Source organism: Vidua chalybeata, chromosome 7, assembly GCF_026979565.1.
Source record: "Vidua chalybeata isolate OUT-0048 chromosome 7, bVidCha1 merged haplotype, whole genome shotgun sequence".
In the NCBI taxonomy this organism is placed as follows: Eukaryota; Metazoa; Chordata; class Aves; order Passeriformes; family Viduidae; genus Vidua; species Vidua chalybeata.
In genome coordinates, this window is record NC_071536.1 from 33,195,190 (window position 1) to 33,207,911 (window position 12,722).

General features: G+C 41.0%; 1 protein-coding gene across 1 annotated transcript in view; it reads left to right on the forward strand.

Moving 5' to 3' along the window:
• THSD7B (thrombospondin type 1 domain containing 7B) overlaps positions 1-12,722 on the forward strand; it is a 297,727-nt gene that overhangs the window by 167,473 nt on the left and 117,532 nt on the right. The window contains exons 15-16 of the mRNA XM_053948041.1: positions 5,102-5,234; positions 6,216-6,319. Coding sequence (XP_053804016.1) covers positions 5,102-5,234; positions 6,216-6,319 — 237 coding nt within the window. The remainder of the gene's footprint in view (positions 1-5,101; positions 5,235-6,215; positions 6,320-12,722) is intronic.

Genomic DNA, 12,722 nt, shown 5'->3' on the forward strand with positions numbered 1-12,722 from the left:
CATAGTCCTTGTTAGATTTTACAGGAAAATGAGTTGCTTTCTAAAACAGTGAATCCTGTTTTAATTAGCAATTTATTTTTAGACTTTAAATGAGCTGCCTATGAAGGAGTAGAATAAATTACCTGGTAAATTACTTTGTTTATTAAATAATAGTCTACAATTAAAATGAGAAGAAATTAATTATTTAACCTCCTTGGCAGTGTTATCATTTTAATATAATTCTAAATTAAAACTTCTTAGATGAGGGAGTTTGTTTTTTGCTAAATCTGTTATTGATATGGCTCCATTGCAAGATTTTTTTTTTTTTAATTTGCATTGCACAATTAAAACCTCAGCATGATAATGAAATCTCAAAGCCACTACACATACGTGAGCTGTTAGGGGTGTTGTGGATTTTTTTATAGAAAAGTTGTATTTAATGAAAGCAATATACAGATGGTGAATTACTAATCAGATCAAGCAGGGACAGGTATTGCCTGGCAGATTTAAAATTAATTGTGTACCAGCATAAGATCAGAACTTAAACATGGAATCACTAAATCAGCTTTGCACAGAACTTTACCAGTTGAGCTATTTGTAGTAGTTTATCTGAGGAAATACATCTGAGTTTACCATCTCACAATAAAAAAAGCTGACATTTTCCCTACATTTAAATGTCATCAGACAACTGTCTGTCTTCTGGCAGAAGATTATCTCCTGCCTCAGCAGTGCAGACAGCACTGAACTTAGGGCAGCAACAGATGGATGGACAACATAATTCACAAAGGAAGTGCCACTGAGTCCCAGCACCTGTTGGGGAGGCAGGAGCAGGGAGGTTGTTGCAAGTTATTGATTCTCTGCCATTTCAGATACTTAAGGGTGGCAACTGTCTACTGCAGAATGTATCTGTTTTACCTGGGCTTTGAGGATGGATTGATAAAAGAATCAAAGAATCAGTAGGGTGGTTTCAGGATATGAAATGGTCTGAATGAGCAGCAGGTAGATTTCCTCTGTCACCTGCTTTCCTGGGGGTAAAGGTGGCCTGGAGAGGTAATTGCTTTCAGCATGGATGAGGTACTCCCTGGTCTGTCAGCACAGATTTAAAATAGGGAGATTAAAAAAAGCAAACAACTTACAATAAATAACATTTTTCATTTTCCTTCTGAAAATAGATGGTACATGTAAGTACTCTTCTCTTCTGGGCATTGGTTATCCAGGAGGAAGGTTAGAAATTTTGCAGTTACTTAATTCTCTAAACAAGTTTACATGAAATGCTAGATAGTAGCTGTCCTATTTTTTCCCCATGCCTTAAATCAGATTTGAAATGAGATGGGGTAAAAGTGGATAAAATGCATGGTGTGCCACAATAAGAAATTCCATCCACCTCTACCTTGTGTCAGACAGTCCATGATCTGCCACTTCCAATCCTCATAAACACAAAACCAGAGCTGAGCAAAGTGGAAGACTTAAGAGCTCTTATCTCTACAAAGGTATTGGAGACGGCACTGATTTTGGTGACTAAAATCTCAGAAAACTGGTCCTTGTTTTTTGTGTGAGCAGAGTCTCGTGTTGACCAGACTCTGGCTTTCCATCTGCTCAGGAGCAGAGTGGGAAGCTGAATGTTTTCTGTGGAAGCTGGACCTGATGCAGCACATGTTCCAGGAGTAAAAAGGGATTTTGTCCCTCACCTGAGAATGGTGGTGCAGCTCTGTGAGCCCTGGGGGTGAAAGACAGAGGAAAGAAGGATGCAAGTTCCAGGGAGGAGTAAGAGTGGGTTGGTAGGAGTTGTGTGTCTCTCTAAGAGAGGAGAAAGGAGGCTGGTGGCCTCCAAGATATAAACAGGATGGGGAGTGGAAGCAGAGGTGAGGCACCCCTGAAATTCTCAAACAGCGTTATCTGAGTTGCATAGTAAAGGACAGAGAAGTTAAGATGGTCCTGAGATCTTGAGGCTTGACTTTTTTTCAGGAGGGCAAACAGTCATAGTCATGCTGGAAATCACTTTGGCTTTAAAAGGACAGTCCTCCACAGTGCTAGTACTCTGGAAAAATCAGGCTATAGCAATTTTAACTGAAATATAAAAATTATGCTCATTAACATTTGTAAGGAATGCTATAGAAAAGCCAGTGAGGAAATTCAATTTTGAAAATGGGGTTTGAGTAAGGTGCAATAAATGTTGAGGATAATTTAGTTTCTTGAGGTGGAGAAAATTACTGTGGGAAGCTCATTTAGATTTGGTACTGATTAATAGGAAGGAAATGGGTAAGATTCGAATGGTGGTAGATAATTTGAATGAAAATCATCACAAAGTGATAGAGTTCATGATTCTTGGAAAGGAAGGATGGCAATATCAACAAGATATTAGAAAAAAATATTTAGACTTCAACAAACTGCAGAAATTGGTATCTACACCTCTTGGGAACTTGTTCTATGCAGACAGGAGTACAGATGACCTGGGAGCTCCAAGAAAGCCTCTGCAAAGGGCTGAAGCCCTACTGGACTATAATTTCTATTCTGACACTGTGCTAATAGCAGGCCAGAAGCCCTGGAGAGCAAGGCATGTGTAGGACTGTATGTGATTTGCAAGTTCCAGGTTCAAACCATGAAGAGGAGCACCACACACATCTAGAGAAGCTCTTTTTTGTCTTCCTATCAGAGTTTTTCAGGATCTTGTTTCCTTTTAGATTGTCATATTGTTTCACAAAGATTAGAAACAAGAAATCAAGAATGTCAACTAAACTAGAGGATATTAGGCAGTGAAAATTGCATAAATGGATTAAAAAGAAGGGGGAACTGAATGAAATGTACATTCTGAGAAATAGGGGAAGCACAGCATGGGGAATGTGCAGTTGTTGCTGTTGTTTCCTGTCTGCAGCCAGGAGAAAGGTGGACTAAGGAGTGTTTCCAGTGAGTAGCTATTCCCATGTCAGTGAGATTGTGAGAATAAGAAGGAAGTAGTAAAGTAATGCCAGAGCATCAAATGACTCTCTCATGGGTGAGAAATTAAGTCTTAAAATACTAAAACTCACTAATACCAAGGCAGACCAAACCAAAACTCTCATTCTCAGCTCTGCTCTTCCAAAAAGAAAGGTCAAGAAAATTGTAGATTACTCACCCTAGCTTCATTATGTAGAAAGCCACAAGAACAAGTTACTACTCAAGATAAACATTTCAAGAATCAGATTGTAATAAACTGGCCAGTAAGGATTTATTGAGAACAAATTGTGCCCAATAAATTTAATCTATTTTTTGATAGACTATCTGTTCTAATTAAGGGAAATGGTAGATTTTTGACACATTAAACTTTTATCAGGAAGCTGAGGGACAGTGGCTTAAATTAAATCACTGTTAAATGGGTACTCAGCTGCTTGAAAAATCTCATAGTGGATATCACAGTGAAAATAATCTGTGTCTCCTTTGCTGCCTGTTGTACTGTATTGATACACACTGATAAGATCCTGTGAGCCTTCTCTCCAAGCTGAAGAGTCCCAGCTTTCCTGGTCTTTTCTGTGTGTCAAGTGCTCTGCTCCCTAAATAGGAGCAGAGGAACCTGCTCAGAAACCTCTGGAGATGCAATGGACTACAAAATGATTGAAAGTCAGCAGTTAGAAATGCTGAAACTCATACCAGGCTTTTCAAATTCCTGGGCATGTTGTATGTGAGACCCCCGAGGGGTCACTGTACTCTGCCCTGGGCAGGCTGCAGGTCCTTGGGCACATTGTTGTGAGAAAGTGAGCAAGAGAGGAAATTGAATTGGACCTACAAATCTGGGTTTGCTTAGTTTAGAGCAGGGAAGACTTAGAATGGATGCAAGCCCTTGCAATTTTGAAAAGGTTATGCATTAGGTGACAGGGATAAACTCTTTCCTTCATGTAGTGAACAGAAGATAAAACAGTTTAATTTCCAGGAGTGATGGTGTGGGCTAGATTTTAAGAAAAGGCTCTTTGTGAGGCTTTACAGGCACCAGATCAGACTGTGAAAGGAGACTGTAGGAAGCTGTAGAGCTGCCTCAGGTAGTGGCTGTGAAAGCAGCAGGAGAGGGATCTCTCTGGATGTGCTTTTCCTGCACCAGGGCAGCAGCTGTGCTGAGCAGCCTCCTGCCAGTCCAATGTCCCTTTGCAGTGATCTCACGGTGGTGGCATGTGTGCCAGTGGAGGCTTGTATGACTTGGTGTTTTTAAAGTCAGCATTTTTCTTGGATATGCTTGTGCTTTGTGTTCATGATGTGACTTCTAAGTTTTCCTTCTACTCTACTACATTGTAAATTTGCTGCTGCAGCTTTACTCTTATTCTGAGCTGGAAAAATAATACTCATAGTGGGCTTATTGGCTCTCCTCTTTCAGACATAATTGATGAAGTCCACTATTGAAAGCTTTTTACATGGTCTGTAATCCATTAAGGAGTTCTCCTGAGATCCCTTTTTACTTTTCTAGCACCTGTTTTTGAAGTCAGTTCAGTACCCAGAGAATGCCATATGCAGTGGTTAAACCAGCTCTCAGTTTGCTCTTACCAATTACACAGCCAAGGATTGTGTTTACTTTAGCTGTAGAGACAAATAGATAAATCTTGTTCTTGTCTTTCCTGCTGCATTCTGTACCATGGATTTTGTGAACTGTGTTTCTAGATGGATTGGTCTTGCATCAACTCAGGTTAAGTAGGGAGTTAGCCTCTGTTGGTTGCAATGGTTTTCCCATTAGGAAGTTATCATCTCTGATTTCTAGAGCCATAAAGATGGGTTACTGGTAGCAGCCTGAGACCACCAGAATGTGTTCTCAGAAACAAAACCTTCCTTTATAACAGTTTGTTTCTTTGATTTTTATTCTTTTTCCCAGTTAAGGTGTTTATTTTCTTATTTATTTATTTTCTTACTTGATTTGGTGTTCTGTTAAATAGAACAGAAAATGGTTTTTGATGCATTTCTTAGGCTGTTGATTTATCATCCTTCCAGCTGCTGTCCTGCTGAACTACTGGTAATTTTAAAGGAAGAAATGTTAGAGTGCTGATAGTTTCAAAATATAAATGAAACACGGAGCATGTTTCTAACCAAGGCAGCTAAATCACTAACTTGGGATAACAACCATGTCTGAAAGACAACTTCTTTTTTTTTTTTAAATTTTGCTTTACAGGCAATGCCACTGCAGTTAAGCAGTCCCGGTACAGGATTATCCTTCAGGATTCTGCCAGTGGGGGACAGGCATGTCCAGACACTTTGTATGAGGAAAGAGAATGTGAAGATGTTCCCATCTGTCCAGTGTATAGGTAAAAACTGTTAGCTTGGAATCAGTCTCTAGTGGGTGTCCTCTTCTCCAGAAATGACTCTTGTCCTGCACAATTTTCACCAGAAAATAACATAATTTTGGAAAATGCAGAGTTTAAAACAAATAATGTACCTTGCAAAATGTGTAAAAGTACAGTTCAAACTGGAGATTTCAGTAGATCTGGCATCATTAGAACAAGCACCAACAGACACAGCTCCTAGAAATAGTAACCTCAGGGTCTGATGTGTGTAAGGAAGCTCTTAGTGGGAACTCCCCCCTCATTGTATCTAAAAATCAATGTAAGCTATTTTGGGACCACAAGCCCTAGAGTGCCTGCATCATAATTGCATGCTTATTGCAGAAACTCATGTCTTTTCCCCTGATACTCTCACTCCAATGAATAGTGCACACTTAAAAAGTTCTGATTAGACAAATAAAAAATAGAGCAGTTACTCACTGCTCTTCATTAAGATTCTGTGGCTCATCTGTTGTGCAATATTAGTAAATAGAAAAGCATCATATCTTTGCATATGAATCTCCAGCCTGCACATCCCACAGAAGATGTCCTGGAGCAGAGTGTGGAGCTGAAGGCAGTGCAGGGGACACAATGCTCTGCTCTGCCTGGTGCTGTGGAAAGCTGCTTCCCATGGCTGGCCCACCTGTGAGCATGGAAAGCAGGCTGGGAACAATGTCAGCTGATGAGAGCAGGAGGGGAGGCTGGTGACAAAGCCCACTGGAGCTATTTCCTATGTATCTTACCTAACTTTGAAACGTGCCCTGCAAGATGAGAAAGGAGAACGTTGTTGGACAAGGATGTGGCTTCCTAGAAGGCGAACCTGGCATCTGAATTCCAGTTCCTGGTGCTTGTGTCAGGAGTAATTACAGCTTTTTAACTCCAAATGATTGATAACTGGAGTTTGTGCTTGGATTTGTTCCCTGTTTTCCAGTGTTAAGCACTTCATTGTTGGCTGTTCTGCTGCAGGTGGAAGAGCCACCGCTGGAGCCCCTGCGTGCTGGTGCCAGCCTCGGTGCGCCAGGGCCTGCCGGGGCAGAGCGAGGCGTGTGGGCACGGGCTGCAGTCCAGGGGTAAGATTCTCCATCCAGCCTCCAGGCTTTAAGGTGTTGCATGCGGCATTTAAGTAGGGTCTTTGCTCTTTTGCAGTAGATAATTTGGAAACTATATGAAATAAAGTGTTTTGGGAACTGCTTCCGTTACTTGGTTTTCTCCTGTACTAGGCATTAAAGTACTACTAACACAATAGCTTGGAGTATAGGAGGAGATGTTCAAATGTCTTAACCTGCTTTTCTACCTAAAGCTGAAGTGTGTGAGCCTTAAATGAATTATCTATAGGCCTTTATGAAGTAATCCATTCTATGTTCTAAAAATGGAAAGGATAATTTCCTCATGATTTTGAATTTTACTAATGATTTGCCTGAGGCCTGATTTTCATTAAGACTGTTGAAGAAGTTCGGCATGGGTAAAGGCTTTGGGCTCCTGCCCTTGGCATAATTAAGCACCTAGAAATTAGTGGTCCCATTGTCTGAAGAGAAGTGTTGAGAAGAATGTTCAGAGTATGCATCAGTCTGTAGTGGTGCCTGCAGATGGCTGGAGATGTGGCTGTTATCAGTCTCCTGGGAAATACAATGAAACCTTTAACAAAAGGTTATTTTTATTGAAAAAAAATTGCTGTACAGGTATGCTAACTGAGGAAACTTGACATAATAATTTACTCCTTCACAAAGGTAGAAGCTATTCTTTAAAGATGAAATGAATTTCTTATATAATTTGGAAACAAAGGAAAAGAAAGAAAAGCCCTGACAGTATGTGGGATGTATCTGAAAGAAGAAATATGTTTTAAACTAAAACTCAAAGGAGTAAATATCTTTAACTAGGTTTTGACCACAAACCTTTCCACAAGGTTTTCAAATCTGTAAATTGTATTGTTCAGTCTGTGTGAAGGGATGGTAATTTTTATGTTCTAGTAGGTGCATGAACTTTGTGCTAATCTTACTCTGACAGAATTAGAAGTATAATAGAAGAGTATCACACTTACTTTTACTCTGTGGAGAGCCCTCCAGTAATTACCTAGGCTATGTGCTGTTCTAGGGTAATTGTGAAAAACCTGCCTTCGTGAGTTTAAGCAAACATAGTTTCAGTGCCACGTTCACTTTTTTTGTAATTAACTATGGCTTTTGTTACAGCTTTGGTTTTCATAATTGCATGTAGTGACATAACCACTCTGCTATTTAAAGATGAGTGAGGTCTCAGGAAAATGAGATCTCAGATGAAACCCATGGAAAGAGATTTTTGAGGATATTTTGTATAGACAAGAGAAGTGTTCTCCACAGAGAGGGCAGCTGAAACCCAGCTGCTAACTCTGACTATACTGTGTCTGGAAAAGAAGCTGCTGGGTTTTCAGCATTTCTGTAGAAGCATCTGGTAAGGGAAACTTTCATAAAGGTTTTGTTAATACCTCTCCTTGCTGCTACTTGAACTCCTCAGGAGTGTGCAGAGGTGCTCTGTGTTGTCAGGGAGCAGCCCTTTAGTCAGGGGAGGTGTTTGCTTACATGCCTTGCAAGGGCTCTTCAGCTTGTAAACCTCAACACTGGAGGACTTCTGATCCTGTCATTCTTCACTGGAAGGGGGTTTTTGGATGTACTGGATGTACTTTCGAACTGCCATGTGAGGTGAGGCTGGGGATTTGGGTTTGTTCATCCTAGAAGAGTGTCTAGTGTGTGGAATTCACATATGAGATGGAACCACACATCCCAGAGGTGCATAATGAATTAACAGAAGACAAGTCACAGGCTGGAGTGAGAGAAACTCTCAGGTTGCCCAGAGAGACTGTAGATTGCTTGGAGATTCTGAACACTCAACAAGAAAAGGTCTTGAGCAACCTTTTCTAGCTTTGAGGTCGATCCTGCTTGGAGCAGGCACTGGATCCTTAGACACCCCTTCTGTCCTAAATGTCCTTGTGAGTCTGTGGGTGTTTTCAGGGCAATCTGTGCCATCACTGGGAGAATCCCAGGTGTAAGAGAGAGATGCTGCTGTCCTGCAATATTCAGGCATCCTGTGAATGAGCTTGCATTCGAGGTATCACCACCACTGCACACAGTAATTGCATTACATAAAGTACAGCATCTTTAGCCAGTAAGTGCTTCTTCTCCAAAGAGTATTCATATGAATTTGCCTGATTCCTTTTGTGCTGTGTGACAGCAATTACCCTTTTACTTCTGAAGATAATCAGTCTCACTGTTCCTTGGAGCATCCATTTTTTAGATTTTTTTTTCTCTCCAAACCCTGACTGTCATATAAAAAAGAGGATTTTAGTTTTCAGTGACTGTCATATCTAGCCAATTATATAAGAACATTGAATTAATATAAATTATTTCTAAAGAAAAAAAATTATGTGTTTATGTGTACCTATTTAGGACAATGACTGTACTGATGGAGAATGAGGTCTGAAATGACTTTCAAGCTCCGTTCTTTCTCTTGGCTATATTCTGAGATAGATACTTAGAGATCCTGTTCCATGAGCATTTTCACTGAAACTGCATGTAAACGTACTGCATAATATGCAGAAGATATCAGAGTTTGTCTGTGAATAATAAGCAGAATAGCCAAGAAGATGACAGCTGTCTGAAGCGGCAGTTTTTTATGGTTTTATCTTGGAAGGATATTACATTAATTACAATAGCCTTTCATTTTTTATGTCAGCTTCGGTGGACTAACTTATTCAGTAAGCAGTGCTATAGGAAAGAGAAAGGTAGCCTTTAGAACTAATAAATATAGTTGTTTTTTAAACTTAGCTGAGGCATGATTGGCAAAAAGCCCCCAAGACAGGGCACTCAAATAAAACAGGGTAAGGATATTGCTTGACAGTTACATAAGATAACATTACTATCAGTAAATGAGAAGTGTTGCAAACTTTTGTGTTGCTGTACAGCTGTCATTTGCCTCCACCAGGGACTAATTTACTAGGAGGTGTCAAGGCTGTGAGAAAAGGTCCTGCTCAGAGGTGAGGGCAATCCCAAGCAGAAATTCAGTCTGGGTGAAGCATGGATTGAGAGCAGCCCTGGGAAGAAGGACTTGGGAGAGTTGGTTGATGAGAAGCTTAGTGTGAGCTGGCAATGTGCACTTGAAGCCCAGACACCCAACCTTGTCCTGGGCTGCATCCAAAGCAGTGTGAGCAGCAGATGAGGGAGGGGATTCTGCCCCACTCTGAGACCCCACCTGGAGCTCTGCATCCAGCTCTGGGGTCCTTGACGTGAAAAGGATGTGGATCTGCTGGAGCAGGTCCAGGGGAAATCACAGAGATGCTCAGAAGACTCAAGCACTTCGGCTATGAAGGCAGGCTGAGAGCTGGGGTTCTTCAGCCTGGAGAGGAGAAGGCTCCAGGGAGATGTTGGAGCCCCTTACAGTGCCCTGAAGGGGCTTCAAGAGAGCTGGAGAGGGCGTGGAGTGATAGGGCAAGGGGGAATGGCTTTAAAATGACAAAAAGTAGAGTGGGAAGAAAATTTTGACTTTGAGAGTGATTAGGCCCTGGCACAGGATGCCCAGAGAAGTTGTGGATGCCCCCATCTCTGAGGTGTTCAGGGCTAGGTTGGATGGGGCTTGGAACAACCTGGAATAGTGGAAGGTGTCCCTAGCCGTGGCAGGGGTGGAATGAGATGAGCTGGATGGTTTCCAATCCAGACCATTCCATGATTTCATGAGAATTGCTACTTCTTCAGGTGCTGTTTGGTGACTTTCCTGGTCTAGATGTTTGTGATGGAGGATCCTTCAGGAATGACCTCTCCTTTCAGTGCTGACATGAAGAGATACCTGGGACATACACAATTTTTGGGAAAAAATGTGTTGCTCATTACAAGGGATTGTTAAGGTTTAATTAGTGGATGGAAAACCTGTTTTAAGCAAATGTCTTTGAAGGTTGCTTCAAACACTATTGGTAGTGTAAATAGACACGTATTAAAGACCAGACGGGTCTAATGAGATTGCTTTAAAAACTGGTCCTGGAAATACACTGACAACATGATTATGAAAAAACTTTACTTTCCAAAAGCAATGAGAAGCTGCAGCAATGGAAATGCCGTGTCTTATTTCTCCTGCCACTTTGCTTTGATTCATTTGGAGTATTTGACCATATTTCCCCCTGTTAATGAGACAGTAAGTCCTTCTCAGAGCTCTAGCTCCCCATCTCAGGAATACAGAAATGCTGTGACACAGAGCAGGAAATATTTTTAGAGATAGTTTATTGATTTATGTACAGGAAAACAACAATGCAGACTCGCCAATGCAGTAATAAGAAGCTATTCCTTAGCTTTGGAGAACAGAACTCTCCCTGTCTCAGCGGAGGTCATGGGATGGATCAATCCTGGACAGCCCCATTGTGCATCTCTGGAGTGTATTTCTTTGGTTGCTCTACTGTCAGACCACACAGGATGTATTTCCTTTCCTGCTTTAGCTGGGTTGTAAATTCACACCACATGGACTTTGCTAAGATGGTTAGTGTTAAATATAATCTGTTACACTTGAAAAGTTGATGTATGAATTGACAGTAGAAACGTGGGATGCAGGCAGCACCAGACTGGGGCAATTTAAGATTCCTGTCTCCTTCATTGCAGGTTTCTGGCTCTTGCTCTGGAGCTTTCTGATAGCTGTAGGGACCTTGCAGACAAGACTGGTTTTAGGCTGATTTCAGACCATCATAAGAAAAAAACGGTAACAATCTGCTATCTAAGTTTCCTGAGTGTGTCTAAATACAGTGATAGTTCCAGTGAAGTCTTATATAAAACACAGGCAGTACTGTGATCACAAGTCTAATAGTGACCCAGTTAATGCATCATATTAAGCAAGATGAAAGGATGAGTTTAGATATTGCCTCTTAAGATTGTATCTACACAAATATTTCAAAGAGGCATCCTTTAGCTGTATTATCTCATGTATTATCCATTAGTAACTCAGTAATGGCTACATATGCTGTTGTTATTTCTCCTGCAATTATTTTATGGTAACCTCTTTATAATGAGATCTGCCATCAAAAAAACATCAGTGTTACCAATTTTTTTTTTTGCCTATAAGATAAGTCACCCAACAGTTCTTATTTTCTGTTTTGTAGATAGTTAATATAACTGCTGATTAGCTAAATGAACACATCATTGTGATTTGAGTTGCAGAATGCTTTTGCACAGAATTACCAATTTCAGGAGGTATGTATTGGAATCTTATGACAATTTACGGGCTGAAGGCAATGTGATAACCTGAAGTTTACAAGGAGTAAACGTGGCCGAGACTCAACTGCTTCAGTTCGCTGGTGATGTTTTTTGAGCAGGGCTCTTGGTGCAGTCCTGTGTCAATCTGTCAATCTGACAGCAGCTTACCTGTCATCAGCAGCTCCCTCCAGTATTAGAGAGGAGGTAGGGCAGGTAGGACAATGAGCCTCATTCTGTGTGATGCTGGGTGTTCATTTGTTGGTCAGTGTTTTTTCCTGGTCGTTCTACTCTAGGGTGTAACAGGTGATTACAGGACACAAACAGAGCTGAACTTGAGTGGTTTCAGCTAGAGTCCTGGTCTGGAAGACATCTGCCTAGCAGCTGGTGGCATTGGGAGCAAATAATTGAGGAGAAAAATAATTACCAGGGTAAAGACAGGAGCTGAGTCTTGTTTGTGATATGTTTGAAAAGAATGTGAAGCAGAGTTTGTCTCTTAGTTTGTCTCTTTGTCTCTTTTGTGCTTAGGATGGTACTGAGGTTCAGGAAGGAGATTGCCTTTCCAGAATGAAGAGCTTTGGTGCATTTATCAGCCATGACTGCCCAGGGCTCCACCAGCACTTTACAGATATAATTACATCATATTGCAAATTCACAAAGATGTATTATTTTCCTCTCGTTGCAGATAATTCAATTTTTAGCTTAAAAAAGTGCAGAGAGTACTAAGGTGGTAAGAAACAACCAAACCAGAATTGATGCACTATTCTTGTTTCTTGATAATCTGATTTCTTTCCTTGATGAAGCAGTGGGCTGGAGGTCAGGCAGTGAGGTACGTGAAAAGCAGCACAGATAATATTCCTTTAACTTCAGGAAGACATTGAGTCCAGTCCCACGTGACACCCTCCCATGTGCAGTACAAAAATACGACCTAGAGAAATGAAAGGTGAGGTGGTTGTGCAACTTAGTGAAAGAACCCAATCCAAACTTTGATATCAGCTATTTGCTGTCAGCCAGGAAGGCTGTTTCAGATGGCTTCTGATCAGATCCTGACAGCTTCCCACGGGGCACACGCACCCTGGGCTGTCATCAGTGCTGTCACTAGCAGTGTGGATGATGAACTAGAGAGCACATCTGTAACACATCTGGGTAACTGCAAATCGTGAGTACTTTGAAGGGTAGACCAGAAATACATGTTGGATAAATTTGAGCATGCTCTGAAATCAGAAAAGTGAAATTTTCGTTAAAGAAAAAAAAACGTCAAATGCAGCACTTGCACTGT